The sequence below is a fragment of the Bipolaris maydis genome (assembly GCF_028858645.1).
Source record: "Bipolaris maydis strain C4 unplaced genomic scaffold PSV08scaffold_7, whole genome shotgun sequence".
Lineage (NCBI taxonomy): Eukaryota > Fungi > Ascomycota > Dothideomycetes > Pleosporales > Pleosporaceae > Bipolaris > Bipolaris maydis.
The window spans coordinates 1,068,575-1,086,690 of record NW_027093863.1 but is presented as its reverse complement, the minus strand read 5'-3'; the positions used below and the strand labels follow the sequence as shown (position 1 = coordinate 1,086,690).

At 48.7% G+C, this 18,116-nt stretch overlaps 10 protein-coding genes across 10 annotated transcripts; 5 read left to right on the top strand and 5 right to left on the bottom strand.

Moving 5' to 3' along the window:
• Positions 1–274: 274 nt before the first annotated feature.
• On the bottom strand, positions 275–2,047 carry PSV08DRAFT_390751 (uncharacterized protein). The gene is made up of 4 exons (XM_014227076.2): positions 1,977–2,047; positions 1,883–1,918; positions 1,700–1,827; positions 275–1,650 (listed from the first exon to the last, which is right to left on the bottom strand). The coding sequence occupies exons 1-4, from the start codon at positions 2,037–2,039 to the stop codon at positions 327–329; spliced, it is 1,551 nt and encodes a 516-aa protein (XP_014082551.1). The 5' UTR covers positions 2,040–2,047; the 3' UTR covers positions 275–326.
• A 1,061-nt stretch (positions 2,048–3,108) lies between these two features.
• PSV08DRAFT_362377 (uncharacterized protein) lies at positions 3,109–4,175 on the top strand. Its single transcript, XM_014227077.1, has 3 exons — positions 3,109–3,213; positions 3,270–3,377; positions 3,466–4,175. The coding sequence occupies exons 1-3, from the start codon at positions 3,162–3,164 to the stop codon at positions 4,044–4,046; spliced, it is 741 nt and encodes a 246-aa protein (XP_014082552.1). The 5' UTR covers positions 3,109–3,161; the 3' UTR covers positions 4,047–4,175.
• A 64-nt stretch (positions 4,176–4,239) lies between these two features.
• PSV08DRAFT_390736 (uncharacterized protein) lies at positions 4,240–4,847 on the bottom strand (the record flags this gene model as incomplete). The annotated part of the gene is made up of 2 exons (XM_014227078.1): positions 4,240–4,268; positions 4,319–4,847. 2 exons carry the CDS (start codon positions 4,845–4,847, stop codon positions 4,240–4,242), a joined length of 558 nt encoding a protein of 185 aa, XP_014082553.1.
• Positions 4,848–5,571: 724 nt separating this feature from the next.
• PSV08DRAFT_362376 (uncharacterized protein) lies at positions 5,572–8,104 on the top strand. Its single transcript, XM_014227079.2, has 2 exons — positions 5,572–5,727; positions 5,788–8,104. Exons 1-2 carry the CDS (start codon positions 5,620–5,622, stop codon positions 8,038–8,040), a joined length of 2,361 nt encoding a protein of 786 aa, XP_014082554.1. The 5' UTR covers positions 5,572–5,619; the 3' UTR covers positions 8,041–8,104.
• A 10-nt stretch (positions 8,105–8,114) lies between these two features.
• Positions 8,115–9,268, bottom strand: PSV08DRAFT_202918 (Snf7-domain-containing protein). Its single transcript, XM_014227080.1, has 2 exons — positions 9,081–9,268; positions 8,115–9,021 (listed from the first exon to the last, which is right to left on the bottom strand). Exons 1-2 carry the CDS (start codon positions 9,126–9,128, stop codon positions 8,386–8,388), a joined length of 684 nt encoding a protein of 227 aa, XP_014082555.1. The 5' UTR covers positions 9,129–9,268; the 3' UTR covers positions 8,115–8,385.
• A 462-nt stretch (positions 9,269–9,730) lies between these two features.
• Positions 9,731–11,024, top strand: PSV08DRAFT_299277 (HSP20-like chaperone). Its single transcript, XM_014227082.2, has 3 exons — positions 9,731–9,844; positions 10,022–10,350; positions 10,403–11,024. Exons 1-3 carry the CDS (start codon positions 9,823–9,825, stop codon positions 10,718–10,720), a joined length of 669 nt encoding a protein of 222 aa, XP_014082557.1. The 5' UTR covers positions 9,731–9,822; the 3' UTR covers positions 10,721–11,024.
• Positions 10,978–12,067, bottom strand: PSV08DRAFT_362373 (HAD-like domain-containing protein). Its single transcript, XM_014227083.2, has 2 exons — positions 11,981–12,067; positions 10,978–11,927 (listed from the first exon to the last, which is right to left on the bottom strand). The coding sequence occupies exons 1-2, from the start codon at positions 11,989–11,991 to the stop codon at positions 11,072–11,074; spliced, it is 867 nt and encodes a 288-aa protein (XP_014082558.1). The 5' UTR covers positions 11,992–12,067; the 3' UTR covers positions 10,978–11,071.
• Positions 12,068–12,165: 98 nt separating this feature from the next.
• On the top strand, positions 12,166–13,071 carry PSV08DRAFT_42929 (uncharacterized protein). Its single transcript, XM_014227084.2, has one exon. The coding sequence runs from the start codon at positions 12,231–12,233 to the stop codon at positions 13,029–13,031; it is 801 nt and encodes a 266-aa protein (XP_014082559.1). The 5' UTR covers positions 12,166–12,230; the 3' UTR covers positions 13,032–13,071.
• A 1,302-nt stretch (positions 13,072–14,373) lies between these two features.
• On the top strand, positions 14,374–14,955 carry PSV08DRAFT_351679 (uncharacterized protein; the record flags this gene model as incomplete). Its single annotated transcript, XM_014227085.1, has 1 exon — positions 14,374–14,955. One exon carries the CDS (start codon positions 14,374–14,376, stop codon positions 14,953–14,955), a length of 582 nt encoding a protein of 193 aa, XP_014082560.1.
• A 261-nt stretch (positions 14,956–15,216) lies between these two features.
• On the bottom strand, positions 15,217–16,953 carry PSV08DRAFT_390732 (cytochrome P450; the record flags this gene model as incomplete). The annotated part of the gene is made up of 4 exons (XM_014227086.2): positions 15,976–16,953; positions 15,742–15,916; positions 15,507–15,714; positions 15,217–15,409 (listed from the first exon to the last, which is right to left on the bottom strand). Exons 1-4 carry the CDS (start codon positions 16,933–16,935, stop codon positions 15,217–15,219), a joined length of 1,536 nt encoding a protein of 511 aa, XP_014082561.1. The 5' UTR covers positions 16,936–16,953.
• Between the last annotated feature and the right edge of the window lie 1,163 nt (positions 16,954–18,116).

Genomic DNA, 18,116 nt, shown 5'->3' with positions numbered 1-18,116 from the left:
TTACAGACTGATATCATGAATTTGTGAAAGTGTTTGAGTCCTGACGCTCTGAAGAAGACTTCATTGGTGTCATGAGCTTGAATGGCGTATTGGTGGACATGGACAATGCGATTCCAATCGCTTTAGTATTGAAACGTTGTTCGGAAAAGAAAACAGAGACCCTTAAAAGTACATGTATGAAGTAGAACTGCCCCTTTTGGCTCCCTTACAAGTATGTCCCAAAGTTCATCATGCCTCATTCCCTCACTCCTTCCCCTCTAGCATCTGCGCCTGACCCAACCCACAAGTCCTCCACAAACGAAACCGCTGACCCTTTGTAGTAAACCTCACGTCCACAACCACTTCCTACACTTCTTCGTCCCACAAAGACACGGAATGGCGCCCTCGCCCGGCTCATCCATGTCGTCCTCGCCCTCATCCTCATCCTTGTCCAGATAATCAAACGTGAGTTCCTCTCCGCTCGGAATAAACCTGGAGGCGAAAAACGCAATATCGTAAACCCTGGGATCATGGCGATTGTAGCTAACGGTATACTGTCGACAATTAGGGTCGCAAGAATGATTGATAAACTTGGTGGGTCCCCCCATGAACTCTCCATCGATAACATACATATCCTTGTCCTCGAGGCCCTCTGACTCCTTGAATTTGTCGAGGGAATACAGGTACGAAGCTTTTGCTTTGGAAGAGGAAGCATTCTCGCGGCGCTCTGCTTCGGCGTCGGTGATGATCTCGCCACGGTACGTATCGATGAACTGACCCTCGTGTAGGTCCTCGGTGCAGCGCAGGCCCCAGCCGCGGCCGTCAGTAGCGCGGAAGATTTCGACTTCGACCCGGCGTCCAAACTGGACGTTTTTGTTGCGGCAGTGGGGCCCGCAGTTGCACTTGTCGTTGCATTCGTAGATGGGGCTGCGCGACTTGAGGTAGAAGGGGACTAGGCAGCCCGTACTTGTGCCCACGGCGTAGTAAGGGAATTTTTTGGGGAGCCCCATGGTGGAGAGTCCCTTCTTCAGAGCATGTTGGTACTGTAGTTTCTGCGCGGAGTCGAGGCGCGATTCGTCGACGGGCGCGTACTCGAGACAATCGCATTTTCGAGTATATTCACAGCCAATGTCACGGCCCATGTGTGGAGAGCATGACTGGCAGCCGGTTTGGGTCTCGGGGGAGGCGCGGATAACGCCTGGTTGGAGGATGTTTTCGGATATGTAGCGGAAGCGGAGGGAGGGAGTAGAGGAATCTACGAGGTTGACTAGTTTGATGGGCTTGTGGCCTGTGACTTTGGATAGTCGGAAGACATACTCGTTACGAATATAGGCCAGTGCTTTCTCAACACTAGATCTTTGTGCGGTTTGCTTCATCTCTTGCGTTGGGACAGTGTGGGTGTCAAGCCGTGGTGGTACATCTGGTCCTGTAGACATACGACAAAAGATGTACCCATGCTTGTTGACATCCATGACGCCGTTATAGAAATCGGGTGGAGATGGTGGAGGTGTTGCTGTCGGAGACTGAGAGAACGACGGCGTCTGACCTCCATGGTTTGCGTGGTAAAGGTGAGAATCAAATGGTGAAGAGCGGCGTTCATACTCCAGCCCACTGTCTGGTGTTTTGCGCTTTTTTGTTATAGGTTGCAGCTGTTCAAGTGATCCCATAGACCTGGATGATATCAGAGACGTCTTTCACGTGACTGGGCTGCAGCGCGTACTTCTCTCTCACTTCGAGGTAATCTTGCACATGCTCAAGGCATCGCAAAAGCTCTTTGATCGAATGCCAGCTTAGCGGCGCTTGATCCGACGCATTATCGGTGTTCCACCGCACTAAGTATTGTTCATCCTAGATGTACCCTGTCAGCCAGTCGCGCATAGACCATCTCGGACAAAAAACTTACATCCTTTTGCACACGATTTGAGACTATCGAGTGGACCTAGTAATAATAGTAAACTCGTTAGTATATGTCAGAAAACTGGTGTCGGTGCGCTTACGCGATCGACGAGGACGCGGCGCCCCGTATAGCCAAATGATTTTATGTGGACCATGGACGGCATTCCAGTAGCGGGACTACATTACGTTAGCTTTCTCTAGATATGCAGGGTTTATTTCTAGAATAGATCTTGTGGGTAGGGATGATTACGTCGCATGTTGACGTTTAGAGCTACTGTAAGGTAATAGGCAGTAGGTAAGCAAACTTACAGGTAATCGAAAGAATCGCTAAAAAACTCCGCTTTTTGCTGTAGGTGTGGTAAATGTTAGAGCTAATTCTTTTAAAGAGTGAAAAGAGTTATAGGTAGAGGTTAGAATTAACTAATGTTTGTTAGGCAGAAGTGTCGTGTGTTTACTAGCGATTTAGCGTGTTTAGTTAGCTCTACCCCCGCGCTAGTCGCTTAGTCAGCAGATTCAGTCATCTAGACATCTAATATACCTTTTAACTATCAGGTAACAAGAAAATAACTTTGCCTAGGAAACCTATGAATGTAAAGTTTTACGCTTTTTCGATAAACTAGAACTACTTAGCTCGTGGTTTATTTTTGTTATAGTGAAATTGAACGGGTTCTAAAAACAAATTTACAGCTTTACTGCACTGTAATAGACATATCTACACTAGGCTATGCTTGCGCAACCCCTTCACTGCCTTAGCCAATGTATCTCGTTTGAGGAATGCGTCGTTCGCTACCGTTCTCACCCCAGTGTCACCCTAGTCCTGTTTAGGTTGCATCTTACAGTAAAGTAACCTTGCTCTAGACTTCGGTCCTATCTACGGCGAATATTTGAGCAAGTATGTACTATGCAGACCACTACGTAGGCAATCACCAGTCACGTCTATGCATGTCAGGATCTCTGCGTGGTTGTTGTGCAGTGATCGATTGGAAATCCAGGTTTCCGAAATCATCTGCTTTTCTCTAACCAATCCAGTGTTTCGACACGGAAGGCTGTCATTTTGTATGGCTGCACATTAAATCACATTGAAGACGTTTAGAATTTGCGAATGCGCTTCTTTTCTTTCTCCTTTACTAGTATTACTGCAAAAGCTCAAGCCAAAGTTCGACTGCCGCTAATCCACAAATAGCGGTCTTATCGATAGCCATGTTAGCTCCGCAACCCCAAAAAAAGTTCCGCGCGCATCTTGAACTCCACCTAGGTACACCAGCAATACCCTCATTTCGCACAACATGACTTCGGACGCGCAAAACAATCCTTTCATCAGGAATCTTGCTTCGAGCGGTATGTATATAGGTCATATTGAAATCCTGTTAGCAATAAACTGACGTTTGCGACAGACAAGAAAGTTCGCGACCAGGCGCTCGATGCCTTGAAACAATACCTTGGCGCACAATGTGAAATCTCAGAACTCGATCTCCTGAAGCTATGGAAAGGACTATTCTACTGTACGTGTCACGGAATTCGTCACCTTGACGAGAGACTTCAGATGGCTCCGTGATCAGCTGGACGATAGGGCTAAGACAGTTTTTACAGGCTTGTGGATGCAAGACAAACCCGCCCTTCAGCAGCGCCTTTCCCGTGACCTCGCATCCCTCGTCTCTACCCTTCGCACGCCAGTAGTTTTGCCATTCATCCGCGCCTTCTTCCTTACCATGTCTCGCGAATGGAGCCATATTGAAGCACTGAGGCTCGACAAATACCTCTACCTGATCCGTCAATACGTCAATGCGTCATTCGCATTCCTCAGTCGGAACAAGTGGAAGAAGAGCCTATTAGAACAATGGAACGTCATCATGGAAGAGACGCCTTTGGAATGCAAGAACATGAGGATTCCTAACGGACTCAGATATCATATCATGGATGTTTGGGTTGATGAGCTTGAGAACGTCGAGGGCGATGAATGGGAGAAGGACGAAAATAAGGAGACGTTGGAGAAGCTGCTACAGCCAATCGAGAGTATGGCGAAGAACGGAAACTTGAAACCGCTGAGAAATGCGGCCAAAGAGTGTCTCGCAGATGAAAGATTAAGAGCTTGGAGAGGGCAAGAAACTGAGGTCGCAAGCGAGCCTGAAGAAGAGGATGAGGAAGCAGAGTGGGGAGGTTTTGCAGACTAAAGAACTGTGTCACTGGCACTCCGGGCATTACAATTGATTTCAGCGCGGCGTTTATGGGTATTTGACCTTGACAAATACAACACGGAAAAGCATTAGATTTGAAAATCTCGAATCAGTACGTGAACTGCACCAAAACTCCGCAACAAGACACAGTATTATCATGAGCGAAATCGCAAATCCTCAACCGTCCATCTCAATCGTCGCGCGTGTTGATAGAACCATCTAGGTTTTGTTAGCATATTTCTTAATGCTATACAGAAGCGTGTACTCACATCCGCCTCTACCGTCTGCACCAAGATTGTCCTCTCTCTCTTCTATGTATCTTCCCAACAATTCCGGCCTGACAAACAGTACGTACATCCTCCATAGCAATGGAGGTAGCAGAAATCCAATACTAACCCCTGCAACCGCCCTACTTATTGCCGCACGAGGTGCCCCTTGTATCAACTCCCACATTAGAATAGGAATTAGGCATGCTTCGCCTATGCCCAACATCAAGTAAGTCGGCCTTCTAGACTCAATGCCATTTCTGGTGTTGGCTGCGCCAGCGAACAATGCCGATGTAAGTCCACCAACAATCAAGCCACCAAAAAGGCGCGCGAACAAGACTGATGCCGGGTTGATATCTCGAGATGGATTGCTGAGAAGTAGTGAGAGAGTAAATCGCGTGTTCGTGATTAGAGGAATGGTGAAGAGGTTTGCAGTTGCTTCGAGGATGAAGGCTTTGCGGATTGTTGAACCGTCTTGAGCAGGGTCAGGCGTTATGCTTGGGTTTGCTGCTGGAGACTTTGTGGATGACATCTTGGAAGTTGCCCAGGGGTGTGAAATGATGAGAGTGACAATTTGTAAGTATGGGAAATCTAAAGAAGGTTTTTGGGTCTATGGAGAGTGTATTGTAATTTAGAGCCTGAGTAGTCTCCCTAGTGAATAATGACGAGTGTCGTTGAGAAGGTCACATTGACGTCATCACTTTCCGACATGCACATGCTTTCAAAAGCTATCGTAGGGCAACAGTTGGAGAAACTTTGTTTCATGTCATGAATACCTTTTGGTCTTGCCATCTCACTATAGTGTCTCTACCAATGCATTGCATTTGTGAACAACTATGCAAATAATAGCTCAGTTGACCTATAGTCAAGCTACCTCAGACAATGTTCCCATATACCGAGACCTACTTGTGTATTTTCTTTTTTCTTTCAAGACAAAAGAATTGTGCGTACCACGGAAACATGAGGGTGTCGGCACAAAATGTGCTCATTACCTTGTGGCGGTGAATGAACTTCTGGTGCCAAGTTGCTGTCTGCTTCACCACAACACACTAATGTACCATGAGAAACGAGATGTGAGTAACAAGACACGTATTCTTGTCACACAAACAGTGCGATCGTCTTGCAGATACCTCACAGTATTATCATTGCGAGACTGAGGGTAGGTGTTCTTGAGTACCGGTCGGCCAATCACATCCTCCGAATTTACACCGCCAAAGTTGCCCAGGTTCTCACCGCGCAATAAGTCCGGCAAAAACATTCCACAACGCACTGCAGGGTTGAAGGGTTCAACTTCTGGGCTGATCATGGGCCGCCGACCCAACCAGCTGATCCTCGAATACTTCGAGCGCGGCCCTAAGCTCGAAGATGCAAGCAACCGCTACCAGCACACGTGCAAATCGTGCGGCGAAAAGGTACCTGACCCTGCGACAAAATGTCTCGAGGTGATATGAGTAATAGCTCACACGACGCAGTTTCCTAAAGGTCGCATAGACAGCCTCACGAACCACTTGGTCAAGAAATGTCCTGCCTTGCCTCTTCAGGACCGGCAGCGTGCACTGCTGCAAATGCACGAGCTGCCCCTCCCCGACAACATGACGCAAACGACCAATACGAACGCACCAGGGCCGAGCCAGATGCAGCATGGCCAGAAGATGAACCTTCCCTTTGTACCGTCGAAACAGCTCTCTGCTCTCGAGACGCTAGCTGAGGTCTCGCGACAACACTTGGACCTGTCTGGAAAGCGAATGGCAGAGAAGCAGCCCTCACAAACGCAACACGGCCACAATAATACAAGTCATGCAGGGCTATTAGAAGAGTTCCTGATACAAGATGATAGACCTGATGGTTCCGATTTGGCTGGTCTTTCGCATGGCATGGACATGTCAAATCCGCCAGCTATGCCGTCTATGTACCAGTTCAATAATTCGCTCCATCACTCACCGACAACTTCTCCGGACATGGGTCACATGCCTCTTTCAAACTCTTCATCCATGTCGCACATGGTTCCCTCACTCGTCATGGCGGCGTCTGCGGCAAACGATCTGATGCCGCTGACCAACGGCTTGTCAATGGACTCTGATATGAATCTCTCAGGACATGGTCTACACAATATGTCGGACGGAAAATTCTTTCATGCCCAAGGACGTGGGCACTGGCCAAACATACAACCCAATTCGCTTGATCCAATGCTGCAAGACCATAGTAAAGAACACATGCAGATGAACGACAACCACAAAGGAATGGGCCACCAGCGACCGCTTGCCATGAATGCAGGTAACCAAACGCACTTTACAACGGACTTCAGTATGAACCAAAAGCCAGCAAAGCCAAAGGTCAGAGGGCGCTTCACCGACTCAAGGCGGAAGGAAGTGCAAGAGGTGCGCAAACGAGGTGCGTGTATCCGGTGTCGTATGCTCAAGAAGCCTTGTTCTGGAGAAAACCCATGCAATACTTGCCAGAATGTTGAAAGCGCACGGCTCTGGAAGCAACCTTGCATTCGGACACGGATAGCAGAGGAGTTTGGTCTCTATACTGCAGGCTTGCATAGTGTTCTCGCATTCCACGCCACCAACCAAGCAAAAGGCCAGATTCGACTTGATCAGACACCAGGACGGATAGAAGCCAGCCATTTCCCTGCTTCTGGGACTTTTGCAACTTTTACCCCACTGAAATGTCAACAAACTGCAGCGACCCAGACCACGGATATTGACCCGGCTATTTTCTCAGGACTAGCGTCACCAGATTTGGAGTTGATAGATAGTGATGATGATGTTAGTGGAAAAGTCGATCACTACGTGAAAAAGATGGCCGGTCACTTTGCCGACACCGAGGACTCTCACTTCATGAAGGCAACGGTACACAGCGCGAAAAGCATTGCATCGTTGAGCCCTGATGGACTTATATCCAAATCGCTGGAGCTTTGGAACCTAACCCGAATACTCACATCTCGCAACTTCGAATGGCACTTGTTCTCTAATCCATCTCTTGCGCCTACTCTGGCCCCCTCGACTCTGTCTGCCGCAGATGTCGATGATGCAATTCGCATGCCCATCACACCTCTGGAGCATGCCTCTTCTCACAATCTCATTAGCATGCAGCTCATGGGTGCGACAGAGAAGCGGGCGGCATGTCTTGCACGCATTGTCATGAACGATCTCGAACGCAGACTACTACAGCGCCAACAAGCAAATCCGTTTGAAACTTTTCTTGTCGCAGTCATACTCCTTGCCTGTGTGGAGCGAATGTGCTGGCTCTTTCGTTCTTGGGAGGCACCGTCTACAACTCCAACAGGAGAAAATAGCAACGACTCTTGCAAGCAGACTTCCACTGCTCATACTGACCTTGTATCTGCTCTTGATTCTACTGCAGTCACTTCGTCGTCTCCTCCTGCACCGGCACAAGACCTTCTGAACCAGCCTTATCGCAATCCCCGATGGCCACTCGACAAGTCACCGTCTACGTTCTCCCAGCAAGGCGAAAAGTTTAGCGACATCCTTAACATGCTGCTCAAGATGCGCGGTGTCCCTCCCAAAGTGACGTCGATGAATCTTGACGGGACGCTGACGGTATGGAATGAGGATGCAGACGAGAAGGTGCGGGAATGGTACAGTGGGATTGCGGTCACGACATTGATGCTGGATGAGCGGGCGAATGCACGTTTTGTTGGTGACGATCCAAAGGAGTGGGAACTGAAGTTCATAGGAAAGATTATTAGAGGGGATTAGGGTGGCATGTCAAGGGTGTTCGCCGTCAATGCTGAAAAGAAAATACAAGTGTGCTATGGATATGAAAATGATTTCTCGTGACTTGGATTTCATGTATTGTGAATGAGAACGCATAGCTAGGTGAGGAACCGATGTTGACATTTTGCCTCTCCTTCGATTGACAAATGAGTAAATGGATGAACAGTATTCTTGCAATCTCATCGGTTTCTCGTTGGATTTGCAAAACCGTAATTTTGGATATGCAAATCGTATGCCACTGTGGGTGCTCGCAATGCGCCATAACGCCGTAACACCACATCATGACTCTATGGACGAAAAGATCAAAAGCAATCGGCATGAACTGACTCAGCTCTTGAGAGCCTCGAGTCGGCCCCGCATTTGAGCCAGCATCTCTGCCTGGTCTTCCTCCTCTTCCTCCTCTGGTTGCGGTGCAGCAGGAAGCTCCTCCTCTTGTGCTTTGCTTGGCGGTAACCGGTCTTTGAGCACCTCGCTCAGTACCTTGTCCACTTCCTCTTCCGCTTCCTCAGCCTCCCCTTCCAGCATTTCGTTCTCGCCCAGCGTGTCATCGAGCATCTCCTCGATAATGCCCGCCTTCATCAACTCAGAGCTGAGCTCTCTCATGGTGCCTGTCAGCTCTGGAAGTCTGACTAGACTGTTTACGTCCTTCATGATGCCCGTGCTGGCCTTGATGCTGCCCTCAATCTTCCTAACAGAGAAGGCCTCGTTGACCTGCATTTGCACGCTGTTGAGCTGCGCCTTGGATGTCATGAGACGGTTGTTTTGTTTCCGGACGCGGATCAGTTCGCGGGCGAAGATGCGGACGTCTTGGTTGGCCTGCTTGGCCATGGCTGGGTTGCGCTGGGCGCGTTTGGACGACTGTTGGATGAGGTTTTTGGTTTTTTGCTCCGTGGCCTTGAGCTGTTGGATATCGCGATCGAGCTTTCGGACGTTCTGGCGCACGAGGGCATTGCATTTGCGCTTCTGTGGGATTGTTAGATTGTCGGGTAAAGACGTGCTGTGGTGACGTAGCACGATCGTACCTGCTCTTCGGGTGTGGGCTTCCACAGGAGACCTTTGATGGTCTCCATAGTGGGCAATCAGTCAACCTGGATGCGCACAATATGGTTTTGGAGGCGCCACGTGCGCAGTGCTTGGTAGTGGGAGTCGTCTGGTGTTAGTGGATGTGGGTAGGGCGGGAGTTGGCAGGCTCAAGAATCAAGAGGCACGTGACGGCAGCTAGACGGGGCGATTGACAGAATACTAGCAGGTCAAGCGAAGGGTGAATAGCATGGGAGCATGTGACAGGGCAGTAGGTGGATGTGCATGTGGATGTGCTGCATGTCAGGGCCCGAGGTGTTGTAAGGATGGCGGCCTTGGACCGACTCCAGGCCGAGCTCGGACCCATGGTGACGTTGAGCTCTTCGCGGGGCACGAGCAGCCCACTAGCCTCAGTGTCCAAGTCTGCCAACCACCGCGACAGCGAGTGAGATGGTCAAGAAAATAAAAGTTCATGGGATGCATACGCGTTCACAGCGCCCCCAACCTGCATTTCGTAATCAACTGACCAAAAACGGGTCGTTGAACTCAAAGATTCCACTGAGCTTCTATTGCTTTCCACGCTAGTCTCTCCACAGGGCCGCATTTCTTCCGCCTTCAATCTGCTTCCTCCAGACAAACACTTTGACTGAACAACAATCAACCCCCATTACATAAACTGCGACACACATTGAAGCGCACCCGGACTTGAACGGAACACCACATCACACAACCACGACCTTGAAAATGTCTAGCGTCACCCCAGAAGGTATGTCACAGCCTTGTTTACCACCAAAGCCCCAGAGATACTTCACTTGTGCCTTGCGCACCCTCTCAAGTTCGTGGAGACGCAATCCGATTTCCTTGTTCTTTGTAGGCCACTTGCAACTATTGTAGACGCGTCCGGGGCCTTTCTTACTATGCAACACATGTTAATACGCAACAGTTGTTTGGGCGCAGCGCTCATCCCCCGACGAACCGAGCAAGAACGTGATTTATCTTACCATCGTTGCCCCCGACCTACCGAAGGAAGACGTGAAGATCGAACTCAAGGATCAATCTCTCAGCTTCAAGGGAACCTCTACTTCCAAGAAGACCACATACGCCATCGACCTTGAATTCTACGCCGAGATTGACACCGAAAACTGCAAATGGAATAATAACGGCCGTGGTATCGAGTTAGTACTAAGAAAGAAGGAGCACAAGCAGGAGTACTGGCCCCGTCTGCTTAAGGATTCAAAAAAGATGCATTTCCTCAAGACTGATTTCGACAAGGTATGCTAGCCAGGAATGATAACCCTACAAGAATTGAGCTAACATGCTACAGTGGGTCGATGAGGACGAGCAAGACGAAACCGCCGATGACCTTGACACGTCCGCGATGAACCCTATGGGCGGTGGTGACGGAGGCTTTGGCGGCATCGACTTCAGCAAGCTTGGCGCAGGTGGCATGGGCGGAATGCCTGGAATGGAGGGCATGGACATGAGCCAAATGATGGCAAACATGGGCGGTGGTATGCCCGGCGGCGACGATAGCGACGACGATGACGACATGCCTGAGCTTGAAAACGACGAGGATAACAAGGAGAAGGCACCCGCAGCCGCTGCATCAGGCGACAAGCCCAAGATTGAGGAGGTCTCATAAACAGGTCACTCTCCTTGCGTTTAGCGAGTTGTACCACATGAGATTGAGCGGGCGGTGCGCATGATGGATCGGCGTTGACACAATCTTTGGGGGAATGAATGGAAGTGTAATCCGAAGTGGCCAAGTACGGCTATGCATCTATGAGCCGCTGCTGCTCCACAACTTGAGCGTGTGAATGCAGATAACGATCAAATCATGCAGTACATGGCAAAACAATACGAATCATGTTTTTTCATGAATGAGGGAAATGTTGCGTCCAAAGTGAAATAAAGAGTTTATTGTTCTTATTAGTTAATACAACGGGGTACCTTGCTATAATTGTAAGATTTCCCTTTGGTTGGCTAACAGGCCTTACACTTTTGCTGGAATTTGGTAGGTATCGTATGGAAAGTCTTCCAGGGTACTGTACAATCGTGCCCATCCATCATCAACTTGCCCAGTCGTGCCAATCTGTTTCTCTCCTTGTAGAGCCAACTCCTCCACATTCTTCTTCTTTTCCTCTTCAGTCTCTTTGTACTCGCCCGTCAATCCTGCAAGCACCTCTTTCTCTCTGCCCTTGTACTCCACCAACAAATCTGGGTGGGGACACCACACCACCTGCATGCCTGCTCTCCGCCCAGACTCAACCCCCGGAACGCTGTCCTCGAAAACCAAACACTCTTCCGGCCGAATGGGCGGTTGTCCTTGCTCCTCCAATGTTTTATTGAGTGTGGAAAGTGCAAGAAGATAAATATCAGGAGCAGGTTTCCCGCGCCCCGGGGCTATCCTCGGATCATCCCCCAAAACACGGTGTTCAGGCGCAAAATAGTCAAACAAATGGCTCAAATGTGCGCTCTTCAATTCAAAGTTGCCCTTGTGACTGCTCGTCGCAAGAGCAACATGTACACCCCTGCTCTTCAGGCCTTCCAGCAAGTCCAGGACTCCCGGTAGCGGTTTCGTGGTTTTGAAGAGTTCGCGCTGGAGTTCTGATTGCTCGGCCATGAATTGCTCGTGAGATATGGGCAGTTTGGCCCATTCGTGGAAGATTAGTCCGGCTTGTGGGCCGGGCCGGCCTTGCAGTTGGGCTTTTATGGACCAGGGGAGGTGTGGGCGGCCGTAGCGCTCGAGGATTATGTTCGTGACTATGGTGTAGATGTCTTCGGAGTCGATTAGGAGTCCGTCCATGTCGAAGAGGGCGGCCCGTATGCGGGGTGGTGGGGTGGTTGTGCTGGTTCGTGTTAATTGAATTTGATATAGATACTTTGGGTAAGGATTGCGTACGTTGAACCCATGTTGGCTGTTTTCTGAGGCGCGTGGAAGATTGCGTAGGTACTTAATCCGAAGGATTCGCAAAAGATGCGACTAGGTGGATAGATCTTGGTACCCCACGCCTAGTAGTGACTGGACCGAGGCGTGGGGCACTAGTCGGACCTCCGACTCGGCCAGACGTCACTCTCCAAACAGATCAACAGGTACCACTGATGGACCAAAGCCATTAACGCCTCAATACATTTTCGACTCCTAGAAAAACATGTCATTGAAAAACGATCCTCCCTCAAAGCCTGAGGCGGCGGAAGTGGCGACACCCGAAATATTCCCACCAGACGAAGAGAAGAAACTACTTGAGGAAGCAACTGCGGAAAAGGCTTTGGCCAACAAGACATTTGCGTCAGGCGAATACAACAGCGCGATACAAGGATACGAGAAAGCACTTGCAGTCTGCCCGAACTATCTTGAATACGATGTCGCCGTACTGCGTTCCAACATAGCAGCATGTCACTTGAAGCTGGAGGAATGGAAGCAAGCCGTAGAATCCGCCACAAAAGCCTTAGAGGCACTAAACCGCATAGATCCTCCCCCAGCCCCAAAAGAAACGGGTAAAGACGGAGAGAAAGAAGTAACAGGCGGCGGCGCCGTCCAGGAAATCGACGACACTACCGAAGTCTACCTCGACGCTCTTACTCGCACAAACCACACGATAGACGATGTCCACAAACTCCGCACCAAAGCACTTCTCCGCCGTGCAAAAGCCCGCCACGAATTCGGTGGCTGGGCCTCTCTACAGGGCTCGCTCGAAGACTACCAAGCTCTCCTCAAACCACCGCATCGACTCTCGAGCCTCGACCAGAAGGCGGTACAAGCGGCGTTGCGGACATTACCTGCGCAGTTGGAAGAGACGAAGAACAAGGAGATGGCAGATATGATGGGCAAGCTGAAACAGTTGGGGAATGGGATATTGAAGCCATTTGGGCTGAGCACGGATAATTTTCAGTTTACAAAGGATGAGAAGAGTGGGGGGTATAGTATGAATTTTAACCAAGGTGGTAAATAGAATTTGCGAGAAGAACAAGATGTTGCTAGCATGTTTTTTTTTTTGCAATTGTAGTCTTGATGCGTAGTCTTGCGGATGGTAACTAGATCCGATATTACGGAGATGGTATGAAAGAGGCGAGATCCAGAGCGATGCGAGGGAGCTGTGATCCACGCTGAGCAATACGTAGCACTCGTAACGAACATTGCGTCAGCATGATGCGCTACGTGTAGATACACTAAGGGACTCGAAAGCAGAAAACATAGCTGCCGAGCAAACGAATAAAGCCTTGTGGCAAGGGCTGCCGCGCGGAATGTATTTGCTTTTACATTTGCTGGCCACTGAGATTCATACACATTTGCGTGATCGTCAGGACCCGGATTTCTAAATTCAGACTAACCCCTACCAACATGCATAGTCTTGTGGTACCTACATTACGTTGTTAGCTTTTTGTGCTGATCTGCAGTTTGATTGACATGAGCGAGTGATCGCTTCTTGTACCTTTGTTCTCAGGAATGCAGGGTATGGTGCTTGATTTGATGGGTTCGGGTAGGTAGACTTGGGATTGTTGGGATGTTTAAGTGGAGGGTAGAAAATATGGCATATTTGGTACGACTGGCCTTATGTTTGTAGCTCAGGGAATTCCTAGGGGGCGGGTATGATATGCATTTTGATATGGAGGATGACATGCCCCATCAGATCGGCCAATGTATGCCCAGTTTGAGCCTGACAGAGATATTTTAAAGCGAACCAAACTTGACAACACCATTAAAAAAAGTGATGTTACAATCTCTCGATGCCCCATTCAGAATGATCACTTGGCTTATTGTGTTGGCTGTCGGTGTCTAACTAGAGGGGAATACGTCACTTCCTTACGAAATGACTGACAGATGAAGAAGACTTGAGACATTTCTTTAGAAAATTTTGCGGATAACTGCTACAAAATTACTTCTATGAACAACACTTTCCCCAGAGGTCAGAAAAAAACTGTTACTTTCACACAGTTAGTGTTATGTCCTTTTAGAAAAGGCTTCCGCGTCTTGACACAGAGAAAAGGATGATGTCCGGCTAGGCATATCTACGCCATCACAGTAGCTCTCCCACCCCTGCACACTGAGCAGCACAAGATCATAAAGTATAATGGTGTGTAGGCGTAGAGAGCAGCTACGTGGATAGTCCTGCTTGGGTGAAGAGTGTTTGGTGATGGATTTGCTTTTACCATAGCAGTCTGCGCAACATCGATCTCTTTACAATCCAGAGGGCATAAATCACCCTGCACATCCCATCGCGATAGCCCGCACAGAACCGGAAATAAACACAAAATTACACTTGATCAAACCATTTCCAAAGAGGCAACCTCAAAATGATCCAAATCCACTCCACAAAACACGAGCCCGACCCAACCCTCACTCACTCTTTCCTCATAAGCTTCATCATACTCCAAACTATACCATGGCTACGACGCACATTCCGTATCAAGCATCTATCATCATACCTCTTAAACTTGTTACAATCAATCCTCAGACCCATACCACCCAGCCCTATCCTCACCAACCCCTCCCCGCCCGACACAGCCCTTCACAACGGCATCCCCTACATCTCCCTCAATAGCGCCTACCACCACACGCTCCGCCAATCCTGGACCAACGACCCCACCAAGCTCTACCTCGAAAGCTGCTTCGACCCCGAATCCCCTGTCAATCTCGCCACTGACTTTGGTATCGAGGGGTTGTGTCCCGTAGTCAAGGCTACGGAGGGGGATAGGTTTATATTAAGGGATGGAAGGGGGAGGTATTATCTTTGGGATGGGTGGAGTGGGGAGTTAAGACGGTTTAGGGAGAGGTGGACGCAGGGGTGCAAGAATAAGGAGGAGGTGGTGCAGGGGCTCGTGTGCGAGATGACGTGGGCGGAGGCGGATACGGATGTTGTTGGTAGGGGGAGGTGAGGGGATGTGTTGGTTAAAGAGCAGATGTATCAACGACTTGGGCGGTAGATTCAGTTTGTCATAGCGGTTTTTTCTTTCTTTGAATGATAGGGATGTATTTTAGGTTAGGCAATGTAAACTGTTTGAATTATACTTTTCAGTGTCTTCTATTTGTCTCAAATGCAGCTATATAAGGGGAAGATGAGCCGTGTATTCTTGCGAGATGTGATCTCGAGTACAAGTGATGGAAACCAGAATGGTGGGTATGACTTTGCAAGATTCTCACATCTTCGGGGATGCGAGATCAATTTCGGGTTCTCTAGGTGTGATTTGGACTTGCACCGAGCTTTTGAATGTGGGAAAGTCTTCGCATGCATCGAAGAGTGGCTTTGGCATATCGGGCGTAGCCTTCCAGTCGTAGCGCAGCAAGAGGATACATAGTGCGATTTTCATTTCGTCGTTTGCAAACCATCGGCTAGATACGTGACGAGTCAGCAAATCTGTGTCCTACAGGGAGGGGTGTGGGCATGAACAAGAGGGGCCACAGAAAGAGAATAGATCAAAAGACTCACCCTGGGCAGGCATGCTTGCCTACTCCGAACTCTGGATTCTCTAGATTTGCTGTGACAAAGGACCACTTCCCTTGTCCTTCTCCTTCTTGCTTTTCGAGCCAACGCTCTGGATAAAACTCTTCGTTTTCACCCTCGTAATCAGCGGGAGGCATGACAAAAAACTTTCGACCATTGGGAATGGTGAATCCATCTGAAAACGTCAAGTTTCCTTTGACAACTTGTCAGCGTGCAGTACTAAGGCTGCCCCGAAGGATTCTCATGCATTCCTTATGCACAGCATCTTGTAACTTGAGACGAGCTAAGGCTTGCCTTGTCCAGCCGTGCTCCTTGAGAACTGAGATGGCTTCTTCTCGGAGAAGTGGGATGTATTTGGGATACGCGATAAGGCACCAGAGAGCAGTGAACAAATGCTAAAGTCCCTCAGTCAATCAAATGATTTTGATGTAAGAAACTGCATTTTTGTACATACCCCACCCGTGTTGTGAATAGCAACCATAGATATAGTTAACTGAAAGCCAACGAGATCAAGCTTTTGGTCCGTCTTGTTCTTATTCTGGTCGAGTATCCAAGCTACAGAGTCGTGCGTCTTTGGGACTTTTTCACCGGCAGCGATAGCAGCTCTTGCTAACTTCTCTCGGCGTTCAAACTCCTTTGTAATCAACAGACGTGCTCTTTGAACTTGGCATCGAACCGTCTTGCACAGTGGATTAGAGTATTGTACGATTGGCCATAGGATGCGAGGCCAGGGGCGAAACTGCAAAGCAGCTGGCAAAGCGGTGACACCGTATTTAATCGAGATGTCGACGTATTCTGGGTTGTGAGCTAGCTCTTCGCCGAGCATAGTGCGAGCAGTGAAGCGACCGATTATTTTCGTTACTTCAGGGAGCAATGTAAAAGTGTGCCATCGTCCAGGGGCCAGATTCCCGAAAAGCTCCTCAGTAACTAGAATACCTTCTTCTGCCAAGCTCTCAGTGATAACTCCCAGGGACTTTGTGAGCTTAACACCGATAACTTCTCGGAGGAGCTCCGCGTGTTTGTGGCTCACCATTAGGCCGTCAAACCCGGGCAAGTTCCAAGGTGCCTCACTCAAGACATAAGGAGAGAAGGATGCCTGCTGAGAGTCGCGAACTTCTTCAAGATATCGTCGGGGAAGAACAATCTTTGGGCCACCATGAGTGAGGATCTGGAAAGGCTGATTGGGATAAAGTTTTCTTCCTTTTCTAAGCAACTCTCGTGGCTTGGTATGCCAACTCTCCCCAGGCGTCTGTTCATCTGCATTGAGGACAGGAACCCCGCGAAGAGGCTGTTGTTTTTTGTTTAAGTAATATGCCCATAAGATAGGTGGGATCGTAGCTATGAAGACAAAGATGTAGGTGACCAGCGGGACGCTGAATAGGGAAAAGGCTCTGTTATGAAAAACATCGATCATCTTGAGAGTGTTTGATCGACACAGATGAATATCATGACAAGTACAGTAAACTAATGTTTTATATTTCTAATTCCGTTAGGCGGAGGGTCGGGGGTGCCATCTCCGCGTGAGGCACATACTTATGCATGCAACGTCATTGATCACTGGTTCCGACTGCGTGGATTTCGCCTCAAAGAGGCAATTTGTGGGTACTACTGAGCATGACCAAGTTTTAGATGTGAGTGGCTTAAAGTTAAGTATGTCGATCTACTCAATATTTTTAAAAAATGCCTCTGTTACTGGCTGCGGACATCGGACTTGAGCGAATTACAATGAGCCAGCTATTGTCACGGCGTGGCGTGAGAGACTGGTTAAGGTTCGTACGCACGGGCGGATAGGGATCCGTGCCTATAGTAGTACGTACCCTAATACGTGTACTTAAGATTCTGTTTAAGCTACGTCTTATAATTTATCTTAATATCTACTATTCTATCTAACCTATGTAATAAGCTATACTCTAATAGCTATATACTTAAGAACTAGGTGTATATAAGGGGCTGCGCTCTAGGGAGTAATCGCGAGGTATACAAGAGGTTATATTTAATAAAGAGCTAAGTTTCTAAGCTACGTAGCTATCTATATATAAGATAAAATAGTTAAATAAGTAATAATTAAGCTAATAAGTCATAGCGCGTTAGATGCCTCCTAAACGTCGTTCGAGGCGGTCTTAGGGAATATAAGTACTTAGCGTAGGACCTAGATTCTACGAATTAACCAAGATTCTATTAAGGATTTATCTAAAGAGCATTTAGCCTATTATAACTAAAGATAATAATAGATAGGTATAAGGAGATATACTGCGGTGGTGATCTTGATCCGTCGTTAGTGTCAAGGAGGGCTCCTAGCGGAGCCGAGCACGCAGCTACACGCGCCTACCACGTAGCCAAAAGGCAAGCACGAGACAACAAAGCTTCGTTGTTGTCTGCGTAGCTGATACTTAAGCTTACGTTCGGAGCGTCGCACCGTGACAGTTGGTGTCGTAAATTCAGCTCGTCGCGGGGAAATACTAGCGACAGCGGCCACGAAACGAAGCTCGACATGGTAGTGATGAGAGTCGAGATCGAGTTCGGATGGATTCATGCCGTTAATGAGATTCGAGATCAAGTTTGGATAGATTCGTGCCGTTAATAAGACGATATAGC

What these genes read in the sequence shown, in the direction of transcription:
- PSV08DRAFT_390751 (XM_014227076.2), bottom strand. Translation starts at nt 2,039, where the DNA reads ATGCCGTCCATGGTCCACATAAAATCATTTGGCTATACGGGGCGCCGC. An exon ending in GCCGCGTCCTCGTCGATCGC is followed by an intron (nt 1,919 to 1,976) that starts GTAAGCGCACCG and finishes TATTATTACTAG; the next exon opens with GTCCACTCGATAGTCTCAAA. An exon ending in TACCTCGAAGTGAGAGAGAA is followed by an intron (nt 1,651 to 1,699) that starts GTACGCGCTGCA and finishes GATATCATCCAG; the next exon opens with GTCTATGGGATCACTTGAAC.
- PSV08DRAFT_362376 (XM_014227079.2), top strand. Translation starts at nt 5,620, where the DNA reads ATGGGCCGCCGACCCAACCAGCTGATCCTCGAATACTTCGAGCGCGGC. An exon ending in GCAAATCGTGCGGCGAAAAG is followed by an intron (nt 5,728 to 5,787) that starts GTACCTGACCCT and finishes CACACGACGCAG; the next exon opens with TTTCCTAAAGGTCGCATAGA.
- PSV08DRAFT_42929 (XM_014227084.2), top strand. Translation starts at nt 12,231, where the DNA reads ATGTCATTGAAAAACGATCCTCCCTCAAAGCCTGAGGCGGCGGAAGTG.
- PSV08DRAFT_202918 (XM_014227080.1), bottom strand. Translation starts at nt 9,128, where the DNA reads ATGGAGACCATCAAAGGTCTCCTGTGGAAGCCCACACCCGAAGAGCAG. An exon ending in AGCCCACACCCGAAGAGCAG is followed by an intron (nt 9,022 to 9,080) that starts GTACGATCGTGC and finishes ACAATCCCACAG; the next exon opens with AAGCGCAAATGCAATGCCCT.
- PSV08DRAFT_362377 (XM_014227077.1), top strand. Translation starts at nt 3,162, where the DNA reads ATGACTTCGGACGCGCAAAACAATCCTTTCATCAGGAATCTTGCTTCG. An exon ending in CAGGAATCTTGCTTCGAGCG is followed by an intron (nt 3,214 to 3,269) that starts GTATGTATATAG and finishes CGTTTGCGACAG; the next exon opens with ACAAGAAAGTTCGCGACCAG. An exon ending in ATGGAAAGGACTATTCTACT is followed by an intron (nt 3,378 to 3,465) that starts GTACGTGTCACG and finishes CAGTTTTTACAG; the next exon opens with GCTTGTGGATGCAAGACAAA.
- PSV08DRAFT_299277 (XM_014227082.2), top strand. Translation starts at nt 9,823, where the DNA reads ATGTCTAGCGTCACCCCAGAAG. An exon ending in GTCTAGCGTCACCCCAGAAG is followed by an intron (nt 9,845 to 10,021) that starts GTATGTCACAGC and finishes AATACGCAACAG; the next exon opens with TTGTTTGGGCGCAGCGCTCA. An exon ending in TCAAGACTGATTTCGACAAG is followed by an intron (nt 10,351 to 10,402) that starts GTATGCTAGCCA and finishes AACATGCTACAG; the next exon opens with TGGGTCGATGAGGACGAGCA.